We start from the raw sequence: 25765 nt of genomic DNA on the forward strand, positions 1-25765 counted from the left end.
CCATGTTAGGGAAGTTTTCAACTATAATCTCTTCCAATATTTTCTCAGGTCCTTTCTCTCTCTCTTCTCCTTCTGGGACCCCTATAATGCAAATGTTGGTGCATTTAACGTTGTCCCAGAGGTCTCTTAGGCCGTCTTCAGTTCTTTTCATTCTTTTTTCTTTATTCTTTTCTGCATCAGTGATTATCACCATTTGGTCTTCCAGGTCACTTATTCGCCTTTCTGCCTCAATTAATCTGCTATTGGTTCCTTCTAGTGTATTTTTCATTTCCATTATTGTGTTGCATATCTCTGTTTGTTTGCTCTTTAATTCTTCTAGGTCTTTGGTAAACTTTTCAATCTTTGCATCCAGTCCTTTTTTCAAAGTCCTGGATCATCTTCACCATCATTATTCTGAATTCTTTTTCTGTAAGGGTGCCTATCTCCTCTTCATTGAGTTGTTTTTCTGGGACTTTATCCTGTCCCTTCATCTGGTACAAAGTCCTCTGCTTTTTCATTTTCTCTATCTTTCTGTGGCTGTGGTTTTCAGTTCCACAAGACAAAATACTGCTGATACTGCTTGATACTGCTGTCTGCCCTCTTGTGGAGGAAGCTATCTAGGATCCTCCTGTGTGCTTCCTGATGGGAGGAACTGATGGTGGGTAGGGCTGGGTGGGCGGAGCTCAGTAAAACTTTAATCTGCTTGTCTGCTAATGGGTGCGGTTGTGTTCACACCTTGTTGGTTGTTTGGCCTGAGGCCACCTAGTGCTGGAGCCCACAGGCTCTTTGGTGGGGCTAATGGCGGACTCTGGGAGGGCTCACACCAATAAGCACTTCCCAAAGCCCCTGCTGCCAGTGTCCCTGCCTCCTCCGTGAGCCACAGCTGCCCCCCACCTCTGCAGGCAACCCTCCAACACCAGCAGGTAGGTCTGGTTCAGTCTCCTATGGGGTCACTGCTCCTTCCTGCTGGGTCCTGGTGAGCACACTTTTTTGTGTGCCCTCCAAGAGGGAGTCTCTGTTTCTCCCAGTCCTGTGGAGGTCTTGCAATCAAATCCCGCTGGCTTTCAGAGTCTGATTCTCTGGGGATTCCTCCTCCCGTTGCTGGACTCCCAGGTTGGGAAGCCTGACGTGGGGCTCAGAACCCTCACGTTAGTGGGTGGACTTCTGCAGTATAACTGTTCTCCAGTTTGTGAGTCACCCACCCAGCATTTATGGGATTTGATTTTAACGCGATTGTGCCCCTCCTACCATCTCATTGCGGCTTCTCCTTTGTCTCTGGATGTGGGGTGTCTTTTTTGGTGAGTTCCAGTGTCTTTCTGTCGATGATTGTTCAGCAGTTAGTTGTAATTCCAGTGCTCTTCCCCACATAGTCTTTTAAATAAAATTTTCATTCGAACAATGGAAATATTACTAATAGTGATACATAGTATTGCAATTGGGCTAAGAGATTAAAATCTTTTATCTCATACAATTCTCACAATAAACCTATAACGTTGGAAGCAATATGGGGCCCATTTTTACAGAAGAGGCAGTTGATGTTTAGAGATAAATAACTTGCCCAAGTCCTACCAACTAGGAAAGTTAAAATCAGAACTGAATATAATGTTTCTTCGTGCCAAAATCATGACAAATCACTATGTCACTAATGTATTTACATAGTAAGACCAAAGACTTCTAATTATCACTAGTGATGGTTTTGGAATCCTTTTCTATCTCTCTGGCTGACTTCATACATCTGTGTTGCAGGATTTTATTCTTTCCCAATCTGTTTAGGTCCCTGGGTCTTCTTAGCCTCCTGAAACTAAACTAGTTCTCTTGCTCAGAGCCTGTTTTCCTACCAGCCGTTCTCTTTGTCTTGTCTTTGTGAACTTAGGATGGTGCATGCCCACATACAGAGTGAGACCCTGATTTATTCTTTCCTGAAATTAAGAGGAGTCTGGAATTAGAATTGGCTGTGCTACTTCCTCAACTCCGTGCTCTCTTTTCCATGTCTCTATAAATTTTGTTCCTATTATGGTGAATCCAGCTGCATCTCAAAAGAAACTCTTGCTGGCAGAGAATAAAGACATTCTACAACCCTCCCCGATCCCTTCCAAGTCCCGCCCAGCACACACACACAGCCTTCTTTTGCAATAGGAAGTACATTCGTCAATCAAATCATTATGTTGGGGACGTCCCTGGTGGCACAGTGGATAAGAATCCACCTGCCAGTGCAGAGGACACGGGTTTGATCCCTGGTCTGGGACGATCCCACATGCTGTGGAGCAACTAAGCCCGTGGGCCACAACTACTGAAGCCTGTGCACCCTAGAGCCCGGGTACCACAACTACTGAGCACATGTGCTGCAACTACTGAAGCTCGAGCGCCTAGAGCCCATGCTCTGCAAGCAAGAGAAGCCACCACAGTGAGAAGCTCGTGCACTGCAACAAAGAGTAGCCCCAGCTCGCCACAACTAGAGAAAGCCCGTGCACAGCAACGAAGACCCGATGCAGCTGAAAATTAAAAAATTAAAAAAAAATTATTATGCTGTACACCTTGAACTTATGCTGTCCTTGTATGTCAATAATATCTCAATAAAACTGGGGGAAAAAAGGTTGGGAAACTCACTCACACACTTGCTTACCATCAAGTTATAACCCAAAGGCAGAGCCTCAGTTTCTTTAGCTGAACATTCTGGGTAATGAATTTGTCATCAGGATATGCTGGTGAAGAAGAACTCTAGCTGGGATCTTGGGCAGCCCACTTAGTGGCTGAGTCTCAATTTCCTGACTAGGTAGGCAGGAATGGTGATATCCTCTTTTTTGCCTAGTAGGGCTGTTTATTCATCTATACAGTCATTCACTCAACAAACATTTATTGCAGAGTGGTTTGGTACGGCTGGTGAAGCAAAAACCAATGCCCTTAGTGAAAGTGCTTTGCAAACGACGTGACGCTGCAGACATGGAAAGCCTTGATGTTACGATTTCAAAAGACCAGTGTGGTAGTTATTAGCGGCAGTCACCAAGCTTTCTGGCTCTCCTCCCTCCAAGCAATTGGTAACATTCCACTTCCTGGACCATGGCGGTTGGATGGGGTCCAATACTAGGTTGTTTTTTTTTTTTTTTTTTAATTTATTATTTTTTGGGTGGTACACCAAGTTCAATCATCTGTTTTTATACACATATCCCCGTATTCCCTCCCTCCCTCACCAATACTAGGTTTGACCTACCCGATCTTGCCATTATGCTAAGAGCTTTAAACTTTAAACATGTCACGTCTGGGTTCGGGCCTTTACTTATTGATCTGAGGCCCTCCAGAACGCTCTTGTCCTGTGTCCTCTGCCAAGGTCACTGCTGAATGTCAGATAGTGGCTGCTCCGTCAGCCTGGCTCCCATCGTGAGGAGGATGCTGAGCCGAAGGTGACTGGCCATGGACGTGTACCATGAGCGAGAACAAACTCTTATTGTTTTAAGCCTTGAAGATGTTTTGTTACTGCAGTGTTTGTTACACTGTTAACTTATTGTGTCTTGATAGACAACCAAATTAATCAACCCATGAACCGCATCATTGATAAATCATTCCTGTGATCTATTCTTCTCTTTTGATCAGTGGCTGGCTAAGTGCAAGTTCATTTTTAAAGATGCTTCAGAATTCAGACAAAGGAATAACCCCTAAAGTCATACTCAGATACTTTGTCAGTCACCTTACAAGGTAGGTTATTTATATAATTTCTTAATTCATTATTGCTGTGAAATCATTTTTAGTCTTTGTCCTTTTTTTTAAGATTTATTTATTTGTTATTTATTTTTTGCTGCATTGGGTCTTCATTGCTGTGCACGGGCTTTCTCTAGTTATGGTGAGTGGGGGCTACTCTTCGTTGCGGTGCACGCGCTTCTCATTGCAGTGGCTTTTCTTGTTGTGGAGCACGGTCTCTGCATGCTCAAGCTTCAGTCATTGTGGCTCGCAGGCTTAGTTGTTCCGTGGCATGTGGGATCTTTCCGGGCCAGGGCTTGAGCCCATGTCCCCTGAATTGGCTTGCAGATTCTTAACCACTGCGCCACCAGGGAAATCCCTAACTCTCCTTGAAAGAATTTTCAATGAAAAATAAACTGAGAGAAGTAGTTTTCTTCCTTAAATACAGTTGCTCTTGCTGGTTTTTGCCAATGGAAGATACCAGTATCCACGGTATTTGTCATAATAGAATTCGAACTATATTAAACAAGCAAAAACATCCTTATACCTCAGCTGATGGACAGCAGATTTCAATAAACATACAGTCAGATTCCCATGGAACCTATGTTCTACAGAATTTGTATGGTTCCTATAAATGAGTAGAATTGGATCCTGTAAATAAGAGACTAATGGTCATGATAAAAGTAGAGGGAAATACAACCAGGGGAGGGGCTGTTTGAAGCTTGGGACAATGGTCATTCCACTCACCAGCAGAACGAATGCGTGGTTGGTCAGCGCAGAAAGGAATACAATATTGGGACAGAATATGGAACCAGTGGGGAGCAGAGTGGCAGTGACATAATGAGACAGTAGAAGTTTGGGGAGAAAAGGGAACTTCAACTCATGTAACCCAAACCCTCCATTTATACACTTTCTAAATCATGGTTTGTTGTTGAGCCCAGCTCTCATTACATAGGGTCCACGGCTCTCTTGTTACACTGCACTGTCACAAAATAGGAAGGGGAGTGTTGAAACAATCTTCTGGGCTCGTCAGAAGGACTGGTTAAGATCTGATTCTAGTCTGCCTGGGCTTGCATCCTGACTCAATCATTCACCAGCTGTGTGACCTTGAGTAAGTTTCTCACCCTTTCTGTGCTTGAGTTTTCACATCTCAAAAATGAAAATAAAGGCTCTCACTTCATTGGACTCTTGCGTGGATTAAATGGGATGATGATGCCAAGAACTTAGAAAAAGGTGACCTGCAGTAAGCCCTCAATAGATATAAGCTCTTATTACTACTGTTGTTGTTATTTATACCTTTTTGCTTTCCCCGTTAACAGGTTAAGAATGAGTCTGAGCCAACGAAGAGAACTGTATTGATTTCTTTTCACCCCAGCCTTTGTGGTTTCCTCCAAGCTCTATTAAATCTAGTCCTCATTCTGAACGCTTGACAGAATGTTTACCCTTTCAATAGCTTTTGGGCACGTGGCACTGGGCTGAGTAGCCTGTCCTGCCCTGTGGTCTTTGGGAGGAGAGGGACTGGCATTCAGGCCAACGGTTCTTAGTGACAAACACCAAGATGGGTTGTTAGGGGTTGGGGTGTGGGGTCCGATGGCATGGTGGACTCTGCCTGGGAAATCTGCTTCAGGAGAAAAATCCTGGAGCTGGGGATTGAAGACCAAGACGTGTTTTACTAGGCGAGTAAAGCAGTCATGGGGGGCAGAGGGAGCACAGGGAGGGGGTGAGGTGGTGTGGCCTCCAGGGGCAAGATGGCGGTGAGGATCCCAGTGAGTCACTTGGTGCAGGATGTGCGCTGGGACGGGCAGCAGGGGTGGAGAGAGGGTGAGTCATGGACACTCAGGTCTTCCAGCTGGAGCCATGTGGAGGATGGTCATGACATTCTTGAGATGGGAGCTCTGGAGGAGAGTGAGTCCAACCCGGGACAAAACTTTGTTGAAAAACAGGGGAAGTAGGAAAATTCTCTGGCAGTCCAATGGTTAGGACTCCGAGCTTTCACTGCCAAGAGCCCAGGTTCAATCCCTGGTTGGGGGACTAAGATCCCACAAGCCAAGTGGCGCAGCCCAAAAAACAAAACACACACACACACACAAACCCAACACACATACACACACACGAAAAATAAGGAAGCATCACCAATCTACAGATTGAACTCACCCTCTTTAAGATAAACCCAGTGAAAAAGCAGCCGAACTCCTAGCTATTTTGATATTCTCATTCATGCCGGCAAAATCTGCTGTTATTACTCAATTATTTATTCCTTGCCTTTTTAACTCCAAGAAGAGTGAAAGTAAGATCATTTGCTCACTCGCTCTTTCTGTATTTATTGAGGGCCCACTACATACCAGGTGCTGTTCTAGGCCCTGAGGATTCAGCAGTTGAGAAGCCATGCAGGTGTCTCTGGCGTGAGGGTTACAGTCTAGTGACTAGAGATAGACAATAAACAAATATGCAACACTAGGTTGCAATATGCAACTCCATTTATAATAGGTCGGTGATGATAAGTGCCACAAAGTGGCAATTTGGAGAAGGAAGCAAGGCCGAGAGTCTTCCTCTGGAAGGGTAGTCAGGGAAGGTGACATTTGTCGAGAACCCTGAGGGAATTAAAGGAATGTTCTAAACAAAGAAAATCCCATGAGCAAACAAGGGTGCATGGAAGGGAACCACGAGCAAAGGTCCTGAGGAGGCAGCCATAGTCGATGTGTTTGCAGAATCTCAAAGAGCCCAGAGGTGCCAGAGTGGAACCAGCGTTTCAGAGGACAGAAGGAATGAGGGCAGGGAGGTGGAGGCGAGGGTAGGGGAGGGGGAGCAGGTGGCCCAGGTCTGTAGGGCTGGTGCGCTGTCTTAAGGGCTTCCCGTTTACTCTGAGAGCAGAAGCCTTCGGAGGGTTCCTGTAGGGCAGTGGCATGGTCAGATTTACATTTTGCAAGCTTCACTCTGGCTGCAGGGCAGCGAATAGACTGGGGAGAGGGCAGAAGAGGCGAGACCAAGTAGGGGCTACTGCAAGTTATAGAAAATGCAAAAACTCAGTCTCTAAGGGTAAACCCTCACAGATGTTATCTCACAGGAAACGGAGAGTAGATGCTCCAGAGCCTCGCAACTGTGTGATTATTCCAACTAGGAGCCACATGTTCAACACTAGTTTAATAGGTTAAAACATTATTGATAATAATGTCTAACGAAAACAGAAGGTCATATACTAAAAATAACCTTCCAGTCTCGCCTCCCACAGGGCAACTTTGTTAACAGTTTCTCGTGAATTAATTCTTGCAGGAACTTTCCATGTATTTACATGTACCCCGCCCCCCCAACACACACACCCTGAATAGGATTATACTTAATGCTGCTTATTTTGCAGGTAGCTTTTTTCACTTAATGCTTTAGGGCTGGCATACTTCTTATCTGCATGCAAGGACACACCTCGCTGCTTTTAAGCTTGCCTGGGATGGCGCCCATCCCAGGTGTGGTGTGGGTGGCCCATCCGTGATGTATGTAACGGGTCCCCATGAATGCGCATGAAGGTAATTTCTGAGTTTTTTGCAATCTTAGACAATGATGCAAAGTCTATTTATTTTTGCGCAATTGTCTGGGCACGTTTGTAGGGTAAATTCCTACAAGTGGAATCTATGGTTTGGTGCATCCAACGTTCTGATGGACATTTTCCAATTGATCTTGCCACCCACCAGGTATGAGAGGGCCTGCTTCTTACACCCCGTGACACCGGCTGGCATCACCCTTTTGAATCTTTGAAAACTTGCTTTGACTTTAAATCTTCAAGCTTGGACAAAAATGAAGTGCATGTACATTCATATGTCACTTTCCATGTTTCAAACAGTTTTCTTATTGGTCTCATTTGATTCTCAGATAATCTTAGGAGGCAGGAATCCTCCTCCTCCTTAGAAGAATCTGAAGAACCATCAGCCTCCTTTTCCATTGAAGAGGAAAGGGAGAAGTGATATGATTTTCTCACTGTGAAAAACTGAGACAAAACTAGAAATCACATTTCATTTTCTTTCCCCTGTAGTTCTCCAGGCGTGGCCCACCTAGCAGCCTCCACCCACTCCCACTGGCCCCAGCTCGGAGGCTACAGGGGCTGGACGCTGCCTGTACCCTGCTCCCTCCTGAGGGCATCCGACCTGAAGCCTGGCTCAGAGGGGAGCAGGGGGCTGACTTACCCTCCCCGGGAGACAGAGGCGACAGGTGGTGGGAAGGCAGGCTGGGAGGCGAGAGCCCGAGTCCTGTGGGAGCAGCTGCAAAGCAGCGTGGTCAGATGGCTCCTCTGGTGGACGGGACCCAGGACCCAGGACCCAGGACCCAGGGAGGGCTTTGTGGCTGTTGCCTCAGCTGATCCGGGAAGTTGCATCCTGGCAGAGCTGGTGCCCGTTCTCTCTTTGATCAGCAATTTCAGTTCTGTTCCCAAGTATCCGCCCCCGCTCCAGCCCACCTGCTGCTCTCTGTGAATGATGTTATCATTGTGGGGAGGAGAGGAGGCCAGCAGGTCTGGGTCCGGGTGCTGCCCACGTCTCTGTGGGGGTTGCACCTCCAGCAGCTCTGCCCTCTCTGTCTGCCACACCCCACGCCGGGCCCTGGGCCACGTGCTCTATCCTTGTTGCAGAAACCTGAATTCTTACACGTGTTCTTTAAAAAAAGAGGGTTCTGGTGGCAGCCCACCCAGAAGCCACGCCAGGACTGCGTGTGCCTCCCGCAGTGTCCAATAGGTGCCACCAGACACGGGTGGACCAGTGGGATGTGCTGCAAGTGTATGATACACACTGGCCTCTAAAGACTCAATAAGGGAGTTCCGTGGGGGTCTAGTGGTTAGGGCTCGGCTCTCTCACTGTCGTGGTCTGGGTTCTATCCCTGGCTGGGGAACTGAGATCCTGCAAGCCACGTGGCCTGGCTACATAAATAAAGACTCAGGAAAAGGAAAAGAATGTAAAATAGCTCAATAATTTCTTATATTGGTTTATCTGTTGAAATGTTAATATTTTGAATATATTGACTAAAGTATACTATTAAAATTAAGTGTACTTTTGACTCTGAAATGTGGCCACTAGAGCATGTTAACTAAGTGGCCGATGTGTCTCGAATTATAGTCTATTGAGCAGCCCCGGTTGAGACACCTGGTGGCTTATTCATCATCATTGTAGCTGCTGCAAATCCTGCTTGGAATGAGGCAGTGTATGAGGGAAGGAAGGAAGAAATAAGTGAGGAAGGGAGGAGAAGAGGGATGATGGAAAGCGGTTTTCACCTAGGGAGGCCCCGTGGAAGGACCAGCGTCAGATCTCAGTACTGCTGTGTGGTTGGACCGTTTTAGGCAAGTGACTGAAACTTCTCTGAGCTATAATTTCCTCATCAGTAGAACTGAGGTCACAGTTACCTGACAGGGGCATTTTGAGGTTTAGAAAACTCCTAGCACAGTGGCTGACATGTATGACTTGCTCAATGAAGAACAGTGCTTTTGCATAAGTAGCACCTGTGCCAGAACGTGACAGGTGCTCAAGAAAAGTTTTTGAACCCTCAAGTGTATAAAGGTTTGGGGTGTGTGGGCCGGTGGTCGCCCACGTGGTACAATCTGATTTCAAGCATCTTATCTGCCATCGCTATGTGTCCCCAGGGAACCGAATGGAACTTCTGTGGAGAGTCACCCTCTCGCCCGGCTCTCCCCTGCCAGGTTGCAGCCTCTTCACCTGTACTCAGTGTGCTTGTTGGTTGGACTGTTCTCCCTTGTGCCCTGGGGCCCCTTCTGGGAATTCCACCTGGAGAACTGCCGACAAGCGTGGTGGACGAATCTGCTGTTGTTGAATAACTTCCTGTCGGTCCAGGAGGCGGTGAGCTCAAGTTGTTGGCCGTGAAAGGGCAGAGAGGTGCAATCCGGTGTCTCCCTTCACTCGGTTTGGTGAACTTTTCCAGGGCCAACCTAGGTCTGATCCCCTTTCTTCTGGCATATTCTCTGGAGTAATAGTGATACTGTGGGCAGGGAGACTAGCCTCTCGTGATGAAGTGGGAGTTATGGTACCAGCCCTGGCGGGGCAGTTGCTGGGAGGACAGAGGGGAAGCAGGAGAGTGGGCTTTGGAGGCCAAATCTGTCCCGGACGCAGCTGCTCCTGCTCCATCATGGTTCTGTTCCGGTCCGTGTCACCCCAGGGGGAAGGACACTTTCTTCGCCTCCACCCAGAGAACCGATAATGGGACGGAACATGGCACTACACCCTCCCCAGAATGAATTCTATCCCCTGTCCAGCCAGATCTGACAGAGCAACAACTGTGTATATGGGCCATGGCTTCCTTAAAGCCCTAGTTTCCTCCTAATGAACTTGGAGCGACTGGAAGTGAAATAACTGTAATTAAACCACGTCACTTATTTCAAATATTCCTTGAAAGCACAGCTGAAAGGAGAATCACTACAGTGTGACTGCATAACTGCTGACCAACCAGGCGGGTGCCTTTGGTTCACAAGTGCCCAACGGCTTCGACCTGGCGTACCTCACCATCTAACTGCCTTCAGGTGGGCCCCGTCACAGACGTGGGTCCACCTGAAGGAGGAGAGGTTGGGCTGGTTTCCCAGAGGCAGACTGGCTTAAGCCACAGGTGGAACAAGGAAAGCTGTCACTTCAGTTGGATACGTCTGGTCTGCCTGGGATGGAGGGCGTGGGAGGAGACACCAAGGCGCCTTTCATCCCTGAAGCCCTGGAGAGAAGTGCCTCCAGGAATCGCCTCACATTGAATTAGAAATGTAGGTAACCGCCTCATTTCCCACAGACACAGAGAGCCTGCGGATCGAGGTGGCTTTGGCCAGCCAATGATCTGTCAATCATGCGTGGGAACTCTAGGGTTTCCTACAAAAGCTCGCCTGAAGCCAGGCCTCTGTTCTAAATGAACACATTCTCTCCACCTGGAGTTGGGGGAGAGCAGGAAGGCAAGGAAGAGAGGACAACATGGACCGTCTGACTCCAGCACCAAGGAAAGGTAACTATTCTTACGCCCGTGAAACATGATGGCATTGAGTTCCCACCACTGTCCTGGGAGGTTAGCTATTACGGTGGTTGTAAACCAGAGAGAAAAGTTGTCTGAATGTCCAGTTTGTAAAATGGTAATAATACTACCTCTCCCCTGGGACGGTCATGAGGATTCGTCGAGATGAGGTCTGTGAAATGTCTGCAACCAAAGTCCTTTCTCTTCCCATGGAAATTACCCCCAACCGCCCTACTGAGTTCCTCCTGGTCCAGGAAGGTGAGGCAACGTGGAGCAGAGGTGGTGCATGAAGGAGAGATGTGACCTCTGCTGGCCTCTTTCCACTGCAGCGGCTGGACGTGGCATCTTGCCAGTGACTTTCAGTTCCATCTCACCACCCCGGTGATCATCTTCAGCCACAGAAAGTGAGTCTAATTGAAACCATTGTTTCTCCCCAGGTGGCCTCTTTTATAAAACTCTTAGAGAGTCTCCAGTTCTGGGCAAAGCAGTTTTCACAACTTAGGAAATGAACTTTTCAGAAGAGTGTGGACACCGAACCTGCCACTGTGTATTTTTTCCAAATTCTTCTCTAATATTTGTCCTACACAATCAGTCTGTATTTTTGCAGAGTTATAATCAGTGTGTCTGTCATGTCTCCTCTCAGCTTTGCTTTTTCCATTTCACTGTTTTTATAAACATCTCCGCATATGGACACGACCTGCTTGCTTGTCAGCTTTAGGATTTATATACCATTTTTTTTTTTATGGTGGGCACCTAGATTGTCTCCAGTTTTTCATGATTATAAATGGTACCTCAATGAATGTCTTTGAACACGCTACTTTTCCCTCTTCTGTATTTATTTCCTTGGGGACCTATCTCCAAGTGGAATTACTAGGTCGAAGGGTAGGAACAATTTTGTGGTGCTCGTTACATACTGTGAGATTACTCTTCAGAAAAGGTGAAGTAATTTATAGTGTCCCAAGCAATACATCAGCGTACCTGCTTCCGCACGCTGGATGTTTATCACCTTAACTTTTGTTAATTTTAGGAAAGCTCTAAGGCCTCAATAATTCACAGGGAGGATGATAGTTTGTGCATTATCCATGCCATATTTTAAAAGACTTATTATTCTCTTTGTTAAAATACATGTTCAGTTGAAGAAACACTGGAAAATATTAGGATGAAAAAAGGGAAAACACAATCACCTCAGACCTGTTTCCTCGCTTAAGGACAGGTGATTTTGCTGTCAATATTTTGATATTTATTCTTCTGATCTTTTATTGTGCACAGCTTCTTATATATGAAAGGATTCTGCATATATACTTTAACTCTTTCTTGGAATAGTTTTATGACATAAGCATTTTCCTATATTATTTTATTTTTTAAGTTAACATACTTTTAATGTCTGTACAACATTCCATTTCATGAACGAATTATAGTTTACCTATATCTTCCCCTGGCGTTAAATACTTAGATTATTTCCAATTTTATGTTTGTATAAATAATAGTCTCATAAACATTTCATGGTAACCGTTTGTCTCCAACTCTGATATTTCTAGAATGCTTGTCCTTAAGAAGAATTACCAGGTCAAGGGCGTGAGTGTCTTTTGGGCTTTTGAAGTATGATGACAAATTGCTTTCCTTAAAGGTTGTATCAATATTCAGTCCTCTGGCCATCTAATTACACCATTGCCAATATGGACAATTAATAATTTAAAAAAATGCTAACCTTGTTATTTTAAGATATATAAGAAAACATTCATTTTTCACACCTAATTTGTAAGGCTTTGATTACTAGGAGTGGAGCCGAACTCCAAGTATGTGTTGACCAACTGTGTTTCGTGATTACTTGTTAATGTCCTTTGCAAGGAAACATTTAAATCACAGCATGACCCATGATGTGGCCCACTCCAGCCACATGCAAAGACTCAAGCATGCTGGCCAAGGAAAATGCATCCAATTGTTTGTTTGTTTGTTTGTTTTTGGCTGCACTGCACAGCATGTGAGATCTTAGTTCCCCAACCAGGGATCGAACCTGTGCTCCCTGCATTGGGAGTGAGGAGTCTTAACCACTGGGCACCAGGGAAGTCCCTCCAAATTTTAATTTATTCTAAGAATTGAACAATTTTTAAAAAGGCAGATCTGTCTTTTTACATGTGTATGCGAAGCACACGAAGCTTCCTAACTTCAAATGTAAAAGAGTTTTTGGCTGACTACTTAAAAAAAAAATCGTTCCATGCTTCTACTAGGCATAGGTGGTTTGCTGGTCTAGTGAGTTTGAGTCAGAAGATGTGGGTTCAAAGCATGACTGATAAATTACCAGCTGGGGGACCCAGTATAAGTCACTGGACTCTCATCTTCATTTTTCATATCTATGAGATGGAGATGATATACTTCACATCAGGGCTGGAGGAGAAAGTGAGATCACACATATGGGAACTATGAGGGTGAGTCAAAAATTATCCGCACTCCGGTTATATTAAAACTTCTTTTGGCCTCACTGTCTTTTCAGCACTTTCCATTCAAGGCTACTGTCTCCCCAGTCACTGCTCTGCAGGTGTGAATGTGTAATATCAGTTCATTTGTAACTGCAGTGCGAGCAGTTACACATCCAAAAATGGATGCCCCACTTATGATTTGCGTGAAAGAAGAGCAGCGTGCAGTGATTTGTTTTTTGTGGTCTGAGGGTGTGCATGTCCGCACACTTCTGCTCACACTGTCGACACTCTGCAAAAAACTGTGTTTTGAGGTGTTAAAGCATCCTCCCTATAGTCCTGATCTTGCTCCATTGGACTATCACCTGTTTGGTCCCTTGAAAGCAGCCCTACGAGGATGAAGATTCACTTCTGATGAAGAAGTGAAGACAGCGGTGCATTTGTGGCTCGCAGCTCAGCCTAAAACATCTTTTAATGAGGGAATATGAAAACTTGTTGACCGATGGACAAAGTGTATCGAAAAGCAAGGGCTTATGTCGAAAAATGATGTATTGGTCTTTTCTAAAAGTTAATTAACATAAATTCTACAGCCAGAGTGCAGATAATTTTTGACTCACCCTTGTAGCACCGGGCCCTCTGTGTTGGGCTATGGCTGCTGGAAGGGCTCTGGAGATGCGGCAGGTGCCTACAGGTACAGGTAGGTGAGTGCATGGCTCAGCCAACCCTGCAGCCCTGGCGGAGGAGAAGGGGCAAGCCTCTACTGGCTCCCTCCGGGGTGCACTGGCAGCAGGATGCCCTGACTGCTGGTCAGGGTATTTAGTGAAGAGAGGATTGGTTTCTTCTGAGGACTCTCTCCTTGGCTTGTAGATGGCTGTCTTCTTCCTGTGTCCTCACATGGTCTTCTCTCTGGGGTATCTGTGTCCTAATCTCCTATTCTAACAAGGACACCAGTCATAGTGGATTAAGGTCCACCCCAAAGACCTCATTTCACCTTAATTATCTCTTTAAAGGCCCCATCTCCAAATAATCACACTCTGAGGTCCCAAGGGTTAGAATGTGGGTGGCTGGGGGGGGGGGAGGGGGACACAATCCAGACCATAATAGTCTATATTAGGAAGCTTTTATTAGAGTCTTTGTAGTGGTGGTAGCCAGTGGAGACTTGTCTGACTCCTGAGAAGAGGTGCCACAGTTTGGGCTCCAGTCCCCCAGGGAGTTAGACAAATATTTACTTGGGTGGATGTGGGTTTTTATTGGATGGCCTGACTGGATAGTTTACCACCCACCTAGGACAATGAGTTCTTAGTCCCTCTCCACTCTAGAGCTGGTGAGAACCTACTTGAGGGTCCTTAAGACGGAGGCATCCTGGCCCCAATGTCAGCATCTTTCGAAGAGGCTGTCATGGAAGGTAGATTTCAATTCCTCAGCTAAAATCCAGCACTACCGAAACTTGTAACAATGCTACTATGTTTAGCTTCTAAATGGAAGGAGGCATAAAAGGTACGGCTTTTTTCCTTCAGAGAACACACTCATATAGAATGCTAGTAATTCAAGGAGGACTGAACTAGCAGGTCTCGCAAAAGGCATGGCAAATATACAGTATTGTTACCATCCCTCCCTGCCCACACTCATGGCAGACATTACGAGTCAATCACCACACCGCTGAGCTGACTCCTCCTCCATTCCAAGCATTAACACTAAACTAGAATTGGCATGCTAGATAAAAATAACGTGCTCTCTGTATCACTGTGGTGTTAGGCAAATGGTCTCTCATCCCTTCCTCACGAAGAACCATGGCAACTTCAAGCAACTGGACTAGGATTGCCAAAGGCAGAGTTGTGCTGGATGGTCTGGCACCCAGGTTTGACATTCCTTCCATTCCACTGCAGAGCCTCCTGGTCCTAACCCTCACGATTCCAAGCAGATACAACAAACAGTGCTGTGCTCTGAGCCTGTGTCCCGAAATCTCATTTCCTGCCCCGGAACCGCCCACATACTACAGCTGGGACTATTTCGGGAGCCCTCTCAGCCTTACATACGCAGAGTCCAAAATTGTGGGGGAATTAATTTTTGTGGGGCCACCTTTGACCCAAGGGGGGTAGAAGACAGCAGAAAAACGCTTCTTTCTTTCACCCCCCAGGACAATTTTGAGGTATAGTTCATGAGGCTCCACAGAACATTCTGGAAGAACTGAGCATTGGCCACTGGGACAGTGCATCCTTGCACTGGCTTTCCTTGCTTCCCTGTTCCACACCCCATCCCTCATTCCTACCTCCACATGAACTCCCCACACCCTAGTATTTGTCAGATTCTCCATTTGGGTCGGGGGAGGATCCCTGGGCCCCACCTGTGCCTTACAGTCATCTCTCTCCGGAATCAACCACCACGTCTGACCGTACAGTGCTTCATGGGTGGCAAGGGAGATTCCCAAGCATGGTCTCATTTTGAGCTGCACAGTAAATTGCAGAGTGAAGATGAAGAAATTCAAGTTCAAGGTCCTGCCCAGGGCCAGACAGCTAGTAAATGGTCAAGACTAAAGGCTAACTCAGGCTCGCTAACTCCAGCCCAGCTCCGACCCCACTCAGCCACAGCTGCCCCCACGGCAGCCTCTCTCAAAGGCAGGCTGGCTGGAAGCACCTCTGATTGCCAAGGTTGCAAGTCTTCAGTGTCCACACATTTTGCAGTGAAGAAAAGTGAACGTCCTCTCTTCTTTGCAGAAGTCAACATGCCCTTGTCCTCCTCGGGGCCACGCTGTTCTTGGCATCTTTCACCGCCTCTGCTCTGCTCACACTGGCTTCTAACCTTCCGGTGGCAGCTCCGTCGGAAGCAAGGTACCCGCGGTTCCCAGCCCACCCGGCTCTGTCCCTTGCCTGCCCTCAGAGTGGCCAGGACCTCCCAGGCAGGGCTGCTGAACGGATGCCAGGCTGTTTGCACTGTGCACGTTGGCTCCTGGAAAAGCTGGGTGGGAACTGTTCGGCCTGGATGGGAAAGTTGATTGGGTCTTTGTTTCCAAACTTCTGAAGCTTTCAACTTGCACTGGGGTTCTGCTCTGCGGGTCTGCTCTGCAAACACAAGGGAACTCACTCTTGCCCATCGAAATGCTTCTCAGATGAAAGGAGCGCCCCCACGTGGCTGTATTGCGTTTCTCCTCCAGTGGCGAACGGCTGCTTGGAAGCTCAATAGAGCTTCCCATAATGGGATGGAGAGACGGACATTTACGGAAGTTGGGGTTACCCCTTCAAGGTCACACGCCTAATAAGTGACCCAGGTGTGAGCTGAACCTAGGACCTTAGCCACCATGCTATTTTGCCTTTCCAATGTGGTATATATAACACTTCTTCCTTATACCAACCTGTGTGTCCTACAGGAAAAACTAGTAAGAATTCCTGCTAATCTATTCTCAATGCAGCAGTCAGAGTGATGGAAATGAAAATCAGGTCCTCTCAAGTCATCTGCTCAGATTCCTCCATTGCTCTCAAAGCAGAATCCCTGTCTATCACTCCCCTGCTTGCTGACTCTAGATCAGCCTCACTGGCCTCCTTCCCGCCACACACCCAGCATGCTCCCTCCTCAGGGCCTTTGCACTTGCCGTTCCCTCACACAAGAATGCTTTTCCTCTAGAATCTAGATCTTGGCACTAGCTCCTTCACTCCTACAGATGTCTGTGCGTACGTCACCTTCTCAGAGCAGCCTCCACTGACCTCATGGTGTAAAATAGCCCAGAACCGTGTGTGGTACAAAAGTGCTCAAACTATATCCCGAGTGGAATAGATGAATGGTCTTTTAACCAGGGAAGCACCATACCCTCCCCATCAGGTCATCAGCCCCTGTGGGCACAGCCAGGTGACCGAGAAGGAGGCTTGTTCCCGTGCAGCCCAGTGGTTCTCAACTCCAGACGCAAATGAGAGTCACTTGGGGAGATCTGAAATCCCATTGATGCTTCCAGAAAGGACCATCCTGGAACAACTGAATCAGCATCTCCAGGGGTGTGGCCCAAGCCACTGAGTTTTGTAAGCGTTTCCACGAAGAGATTCATTCCTTTCAGAAGAGCTTCACTTCTGGGAACTACACTGTTAGAGCTATTTCAACATACTAGCCACCAGAAAACTATTTACAATGAACACAGCCATCCTATTTCCTTGGCATCCAGGGTGGAGGGGCCCAAGGGAATCTGGAGTTTTAGGAAGCCAGCTGGCCCAAGGCAGCATCCTGAGGTCACTGTCAGTGGATCACTACTGAGCACATGAACAGATGGACCCCTAGTTTTCCTTTGGGTTTGCTGATTGCTCTGGTGAACACCTGAGGGATCTCTTTTCCCCCATCCAGATCAAATGTAACATTTGGCCTTACGTCCTTGTGTTTTTCAGTGAAAACGTGTCCGTGTTGTATTTCTTGCAGTACTACACGAAGCTCTACTGCCGATTCGGGCCATTCCCCGTGGGCCTCCTTCTGAGCATTTTCATGCAACAAAATCACCAGGCAAATGGCCTCAAAACCAAGGTATGTGGTTTCCCCATACCTCACGGTAAAGACTGGGCCTGCTTGGGACTGGAGGCATCCAAGATGAACCGAGGTTTCTGGCTTAACGAATGATATTGGATGGTGAACCAGAATGATTACTTGCAGGGAAGAAATCCCATCTGGAAGGCAAAGTAACAACTTTCCTCCCTCTAGACGCCACAGAACCTGATTCCCAGATGGAACTGTCAGGTCTGACCAAGAATCTTGTCTCTAGAAACCAAAGAGCTTGTGCTATTAAAAATCCAACCCATGTAACCATGACCTTCCAGAAGAGGAGCTTGCCATTGCCATCTCACTGGGTGTGCGTTCCCACATCAGGGGTTTCCCTGGGTGTGTACCAAGACTCCAGTGGGTGGGGCGCCGCCTCCCCTTTGTCCACTCCTCCCCATCCGATCACCCCACAGGTTGTTTCTCTTGCCATCGTCTGGTAGCGTCTCCACCTGATCTTGTTGAAGCTCGTCTCTTACTTGGATTTCTTCACTAGCTTTCTCCCCTCTGGTGTTGTTGATCTCAAATCTACCCTCAGGGCAATCTATTTAAAACACAACCTTGGCCTTGAACTGTGCAAAACCTTTTCACATGACTTTTGTTGATCCACAAGACCCTGAGGGCAGAACATGCCTTATTCACCTCTGAATTTCTAGCACCTGGTTCTGAAATCACTCAATAAATGAATGAAGGATAATTTGCTTCTCAATGGAAAAAGGGCCAAGAATTCCCTTGCATTATTAGGGGGCAAGGCTGTCCCTGAATCCCCTCTGCTAGGCCCTAACTTGGTTTGCCTAGGGCTTATGGCTACCTCACCTAAACGTTCTAAAGACAAGCTCTCCTTGGAAAATTTTGTGTTGCTCATAGCAGGGACAGGAAATAGGGCTTAATTGGAAGGAATGGGTACAGAGAGGCTACATGACTTTTCCTATAGGTTGGAGCACCATATTCCCTGATAATGCGCAATTCAGTTGTAGATTACAGCAGAAGGCCATTCAAGTGGTGCTTTAGCGTAATCCAGGTTCATGGTGCCCAGGGAGAAACTGCATGTGAGCAGAGGAAAAAACCTAACATCATGATGGGGCATTTGGGAATCACTCTGAGGACCACGTCAGGACCAGGGAATATGGAGCTAGAACAAAAGTCAAGCTGAGCTGGAGGGATGACTTTGAATGGACGAGTAGGCCAAGTGTAAACTGTAGAAGCCAGAAAATAAGAACACAGAGTCCCAGCTGGAGGCAGCTGAGGCATATTCCACGTGGTGGGAATGAGCTGAGACAGTGTGAATTCTAAGAGTGAAGGCGACCCTAGGCTAAGAGGAGCCTCATGGAGAACCCCCGAGGAAGGGACTTTGTTTCCTGTAGCTGGAACCTAGGGCAGGAACCTGAAACCCAAGGAGGGGAGAGCTTCTCTTTAGAGACAAGATTGTAGACTGATAAGATGCTAGTTCAAGTTGATGTAGACGTCATCAAAGCACCTCGAGAACTGGAACAGAGAAGCAAGAGACACCCTTGGAAGACAGGTCTGGATTGAAAAAGGCCAAGTAAGGTGACATCTAAGATCTCGAATTGAGTCCAGTAGTAGAATTTAACTCTTGGGGCTATTCTTCGAGCTGAGAACGTCTCCATTCTCCCATTCCTTCCACCATTGTATGTCCCAGTGATGGGTGTGGCCCACGTATGGTCTGTGTGCTGGGGGCCCTCACATTTATGGGGCAGAGGAGAACCCAACAAGGAGCCTCATTTGGTTAAGGAACAGATGGGAGGTTAGGAGTAGTGGGAGTGGGTTAGAGCATTACCTTTTCTTTTTTCTTTTAACGTTCACCTAAAAATGATTCAAGATTCACCGTAAGTTGCAAAAATAGCAGAGGAGAGCCTGTGTGCCCTTGACCTGTGTTTCCCCACCAGTAACGTCACGTAACTATGGGACACGATCACCACCAAGACATTGACGTTGGCACAGTCCATAGACCTTAGATCCGCCAGTTTCATGTGCACTCATTTGTGTGCGTACAGTGTTGTGCAATTTTGTCACATCTGTAGATTCGTGTCACCATCACCACCACAATCAAGGTAAAGAACTCCTCTGCCACCACAGAGACCACCCCTGTGCTCCCCTTTCATGGTCACACACCCCACTGTCCCCTACCCACCCCAACCCTAACCCTAGTAGCCACTAATCAGAACCTTGTATTTCAGTCAAATTTGGTCATTGACTGAGGTTTACAAACAGACTCGTAAAGTCACGCATAACACACAAAAAGGGAGTGGGAAAGGAATTAACTACACGACGGCCAACATGGGCTGTGAACAGTGAATTTCCTTTCCCCGCAGGTGCAGGCTCTGCTGGGGTGGATTTGCTCCCTGCCGACCCCGTTCCTAGCGGTCGCTCTGGCCTACACGGTGGATGACACCGCTGCCACCGCTTCAGTGGCCGCTGCTGTCTACCAGGCCCCCCACTGGACCCTGTGGGTGGCGGCCGTGGGCTGGGCCTTGTTTGCATGTCAGGAAGGCTGTGGAGCTAGGAGGCAGCGATGCAGCATGGGGCTTGCTCGGGGCTCACACACTGGTCTGTTAAAGGCAACAATGTGAAAACACGTGTCCATAGGGAGACTTTTATTTGCTGCCGAATGACTAGTATTGACTCAAAAACACCAATTTGTCTACATACTTGCGGAAACCCACTCACATATTCTGTTTTAGATGTTTACACTGGTTTATATACAAATACAGGTTCTGAAAGAAAAATGTGCAGTCTCTCCAATGAAGTTAGTTTAGAAATTGGAAAAGAACAGGTAGGGTAATGTTTTGAGAAAAAAAAAATTACCAGCGCTGGGACAACAGTACTGACCACACCCACCCTGGCCTTGGTCTCCTCATCTGAGGCAGAATAGTTCCCAGCGTCCCCCTGAGCCCTTTGATAACCGGGGACACTGTTTCTGTTGAGCCCGGCTTTCAGAATCAGGCAGAAAAACACCTTAAATAGAAACAAAGGGATCTTCTCCAGATTAGAAATATCTGTCCAAGTCACCCGACTCTTTCTCCCTTTCCTCTCTATTTGGCATGAGGTGCTTGAGGTGTCAGCAAATGACAGAGAAAGGCTGTAAATGCACCTTTTGTCTGTAATGCACTGTAAATGCATCATCTCTATTTATTCACTTGATTACATGAAATACTTATTAAATGCTTGCTCTATGGCAGGCACTGCTCTAGATGCGGGGGATAACACAATAGGCAAGAAAAATCCCGCTCTTGTAGGAGATTGCAGTGGGGGAGGGGAAGCGAGAGACCAGGAGACTCTCGTAGCCTGAATAACGGCCTCCAAGTTATCAGGTCCTAACCCCTGGGAACTTGCACATGTGAAGTTAAGGATCTTGAGAAGGGAAGATTATTTTGGATTATTTGGGTGGGCCCTAAATGCAATCACATGTATCCCTATAGGAGGGGGACACAGGGAGATTTGACACACACTTGGAGGAGATGGTGACATGAAGATGGGGCAGAGAGAGACGCTGATGTTGACTGGAGTGATGAGACCACAAGCCAAGGAATATCGAAGCCACCAGAAGCTGGATGAGACAAGAAATAGATTCTCCCCCAGAGCCTCTAAGGGGAACGTGACCCTGCCAACAACTTGATCTTGGCCAGTGATACTGATTTTGGACCTCTGGTCCCCAGAGTGATGAGAGAATAAATTTCTGTTGTTTTAAGCCATCAGGTTTGTGCAATTTGTTACAGTAGCCATAGGCGATGAATCCAGAGCTATATTAAGTAAATACATTTGTAATATAATTTCAGATGCAGATAAATATAGTAAATAAAAGTAAATCAGAGGAATTCCCTGGTGGTCCAGTGGTTATGGCTCCATGCTGAGACCGTGGGTTTGATCCCTGATCAGGGAACTAAGATCCTGCAAGCTGTGCATCAAAGCCAAAAATTAAAAAAAAAAGAAATCAGGGGTGAGAGGGTAACTGGATTAGGGGTGCATTTGCAAATATGTGATACAAAAGCACTCCAGGCAGAGGGAATGCTAAAGCAGAGTTCTCTAGCCTGGAATATGCTTAGTGGGTGAGAGAAACAGCAAGAAGACCAGTGAGATGGGGATCAAAGATCAAGGTGGGAGAGAGATGGGAGTGAGGACAGAGAAGAAGGCAGAGGTCACGTCATGCAGGGATTTTTTTCTAAATGCCATGTGACATGATCTGGTTTGTGATTTTGAAAGATTACTCTGGATGTTTTCTTCTTTTTTTCTTTTCTTCTTTTTTTTTCCTGTGGCTTGAAACAACAGAAATTGATTCTCTCACAGTTTTGCAGGCTAGCAATCCAAAATCAAGGTGTTGGCAGGTCCTTCCGGAAGCTCTGAGGGGGAACATCTTCCATCCGCTCCTAGCATCCCTTGGCTTGTGGGCACATCACTCCAATCTCTGTCTCCATCTCCACATGGCCTTCTCCCCATGTCTCTCCTCTGTGTCTGCATCTCATTTTCTCTCTGTTACAAGGACACTTTGGATTTAGGGCCCACCCTAATCTAGGGTGATGTCACCTCACATTCCCTACCTTAATTACATCAGCAGAGGCCCTTATTTCCAATTCTGAGGTTCCAGGTGGACAAAGCTTTTGGGAGACCACTATTCAGCCCACTGCAGAGAGCCATTGGTCTTGGAGAGAGATTTCTCGCTGTTTTAAATTGTAATTCATTTAAATTAAATAGTCACAGGTGGCTCATCAATATCATATGGGATACCCAGTTGTAGAATTATACCAAGTTACAGAAGGTGAAGGCTCTGAGGCCAGACAATGTTAATAGCCTCGTCCCAAGGCCCAGCAGTTCATGCGGTGCACCTTGAAGCAGACCCCAGGCTAGTGAAGGGACTTTGCACCTTGTCTTACATGTGGAATGTTTTGTGCTCAGAGAGGTTAAAACCACACTAAGGAAGTAAATTGGCCACACTAAGGAAGTAAATTGGTTGTAAACTCAATATTAACAACTCTTATTATTTTCATATTCCTGCAATGAGAAGTTGGGGGTTTTTTTGTCCTTGTTTTAGTACATTCTCTTCAAAATTATAATGAATAAAGCCCTTCTTAGAAGAATGTTCACAGACTTAGGGGCAGAACCCACAGGGAGTGGTAATGACATCGCATCTTCCCAGGCCCAGGGAGGGGCTCGTGGCTCCATGAATCTGTGCCTGTCCCCTCCAGGTGTGGTGCTCAGGCTGCTTTCCTGCAGTATCTGGAGTTTCCTGGCCAGCATCAGCTACGCTTGCTACTTGGTGCACCCCATCCTCATCATCCTCTACAATGGGCTTCAGGAGACGCTTATTCACCACACGGACATCAACATGGTGAGGCAGCCCCTGCTCTCAGCTCGTTGTAGCATTATGAGGTGTTCTCCCCTGAAACAGTGCAAACGATTAGTTTTGTTAGAAGCTTATCTTCTGTTTGTCAAAAGCCTGTTGTTCTTTGTTTTATTGGAGGCAGGACGTCAGCACAGGATAATATCTTTCTTTCCTTCTCTTTATTTGATTTTTAGTGCTTAGTGCCGTTTCTCTTACAGATCTATTTCATACAGCTAGGATGGTGCACTTTAAGATCCAAACACAATAGGACTCTTGTAGTAAGACTGTGTCCACTCTGCCCCTCTTTCTCTCTAGTTTTATCTTTTCTCTGGACACTGTTTGCTGACCTGCATCGCTGGGCTGGCCCTGACGCTGTTCATTGAGAAACCACGTCAGGAAATGAAGCAGTGTCTGCTGGGATCAGTGCCTGCAGGGCCATGAGCTTCCGGTAAAATCTGCAAGAGTGGGTGGCCCTTTGTGGGCAGTGATGGGCAAAGGCAGGGGTGGCCTCGTTTATGTAACAAACGCCTGTGTTTCTTCATAGGGTGTGAATCAGATTTTGTGAATGTTTAAGGTATACAAGGTCTCTGCGTTTAATATATAAAGCAGTTCTGAGTGTTTACTGTATAAAAGAGTTCTGTGATCATCTGTTTAGTAGCACAATAATTGCACTCCAGTATAACTTTTTAGCAAAAAAATCTGGATTTTTTTGGGTCTTGTCCTGCATGTATTTTCTATATCAGTGATCATACGAAAACATCAAATGTAGTAAATTTAATGTACTTTAGGTTATAATGCTTACTTTTCTTGGTAAAATCACAGTATGTTGTTTTGCACATCATAATTGTTTTTGTTATTATGATACATTTGTAGACTCGTAACTTTATCCTAGATGGTATGACCCTCTAGTGTGTACCGTTCATGGGTTTGTCATGAAAGGCCTTTCAAACTTTATTCATCTTACAAGATGGTCTACGATTTTTTTGAAATTAATTTATTTATTGGCTGCAGTGGGTCTTTGTTGCTGCGCGTGGGCTTTCTCTAGTTGTGGTGAGCAGGGGCTGCTCTTCGTTGCAGTGCACAGGCTTCTCATTGCGGTGGCTTCTCGTTGCAGAGCAGGGGCTTTAGGCATGCAGGCTTCAGTAGTGCAGCATGTGGGCTCAATAGTTGTGGCTCACAGCCTCTAGAGCGCAGGCTCAGTAGTTGCGGTGCATGGGCTTAGTTGCTTCGAGGCATGTGGGATCTTCCCTGACCAGGGCTCGAACCCATGTTCCCTGCATTGGCAGGCGGATTCTTAACCACTGCGCCACCAGGGATTCCCTGATTTTTTTTTTTTTTTTCTGGTCATGCCACACAGCTTGTGGGATCTTAGTTCCCTGACCAGGGATTGAACCCAGGCCATGGCAGTGAAAGTGCCAAGTCCTAACCACTGAACCACCAGGGATTCCTGAGATGGTCTGTGAGTTGAATTGTGTTCCCTGAAAAAGATATGAAGTTCTAATCCCCTGGTACCTTAGAAAGTGAACTTATTTGGAGATAGAAAGTTAAAATGAGATCACGGGGGTCGTGGAGTGGGTGACCCTAATCCAATATCAGCGGGGTCCTTATTAAAAGGGGAAACCGGGACACAGAGACAGATGTGTATAGAGGGAAGACGATGTGAAGATACAGGGAGAAGATCGGCAATCCCAGGAACACCAAGGACTGCCAGCAAACACAGAAACTGGAAGAGGCAAGGAAGGATTCTCCCCTAGAGCCCTCAGAGAGAGCATGGCCCAGTCGACACCTTGATTTAGAAATTCCAGCCTCCAGGACAGTGAGATGATACATTTCTGTTGTTTTATTTTATTCAGTAATTTATTTTCAGATTCACATTTCATTTATTTATTTAAATTTTTATTGGAGTATAGTTGATTTACAGTGTTGTTAGTTTCAGGTATACAGTAAAGTGAATCAGTTATACATGTACGTCTGTTGTTTTAAATCAGCCAGTTTGTGGGACTTTGTTACAGGAGTCCTAGCAAATGAACACAGTCCCCCAACACAACCTCTAACAGAGAAGGAAGAGACCCTAGTAAGCGGCTTCTATCCCAACCTCCTTGGTTTCCAGCAACATGGCCTAGAGATGGGTAAGGCTTTTAGGGCCAAGTGGAGAACCTGACTGTCCCGATTCTCAGGCTTGTATTCCTTCCTGGGTGTGTAATTTCACGTTGACCATTCCTACTTATATATGTCTAACATTATTTATAATAATGCCTTTTGTGTACTTAATAAGCAGAGGATTTATTAACAACCATGGGGTTACCAGGAGTTTATTGGCACGGAATGCTCGCCATCTGTGTAGGCTCTCTGCCTTTAAGTGGATTTACAAGGAAGACCACTGTGGGGTGGGGAGGGCTGAAGCCCCACCTCCTTTGACAGGGCGGCTGAGAGCTAACCTCGTCCTTTTCCAGCCGGCCTTGGGGAACGAGCCACAACTCCCTGAGGTCTGGTCTGCTCTGATGGCAGAATCTGACCTGAGTGAGGAGCCAAGACCCACCTGGGTGTGTTCAGTCTGTAATAAAACGTGCACCAAGTTGGCTTTTGGGGCAACTGCGAAGTTCATCGAGTTCTTCGGGCGCCCCCTGGTGTCCAATCCGCACCGCACCCTCTGACTTAATTAGGCTTCAGAGGAGCTCTTGAGGGTGGGTGGCATTTACAGAAGGAACACTGCAATCCCGGTGGACCCTGGTGGGTAATGACTTGCCTGCCAACATTGCTCCGCAGTCCAATTGCCAAGTGCTTCTAGTTATGAGGCAGGAAACCCGGGGCCCTTGGACACAGCTTTCCAATTACCAACAAAGCCTTTGAACGTTTTCTTAATGAGAAAAAAATACTCTACCCA

At 46.6% G+C, this 25765-nt stretch overlaps 1 protein-coding gene and 1 non-coding gene across 2 annotated transcripts in view; one reads left to right on the forward strand and one right to left on the reverse strand.

The window, feature by feature from the left end:
* Positions 1-23322, forward strand: part of LOC130830936 (O-acyltransferase like protein-like) — a 62177-nt gene extending 38855 nt beyond the window's left edge. Inside the window, 9 exon segments of the mRNA XM_057698217.1 lie at positions 3568-3669; positions 9323-9479; positions 10921-11027; positions 15752-15865; positions 17402-17534; positions 19877-20057; positions 22564-22569; positions 22745-22887; positions 23197-23322. Coding sequence (XP_057554200.1) covers positions 3568-3669; positions 9323-9479; positions 10921-11027; positions 15752-15865; positions 17402-17534; positions 19877-20057; positions 22564-22569; positions 22745-22887; positions 23197-23322 — 1069 coding nt within the window.
* A 931-nt stretch (positions 23323-24253) lies between these two features.
* TRNAE-UUC (transfer RNA glutamic acid (anticodon UUC)) lies at positions 24254-24325 on the reverse strand. The gene has a single exon. It is a non-coding gene; the product is annotated as a tRNA-Glu (tRNA).
* Between the last annotated feature and the right edge of the window lie 1440 nt (positions 24326-25765).

This window comes from Hippopotamus amphibius, chromosome 11 (genome assembly GCF_030028045.1).
Source record: "Hippopotamus amphibius kiboko isolate mHipAmp2 chromosome 11, mHipAmp2.hap2, whole genome shotgun sequence".
Taxonomy (NCBI): Eukaryota; Metazoa; Chordata; class Mammalia; order Artiodactyla; family Hippopotamidae; genus Hippopotamus; species Hippopotamus amphibius.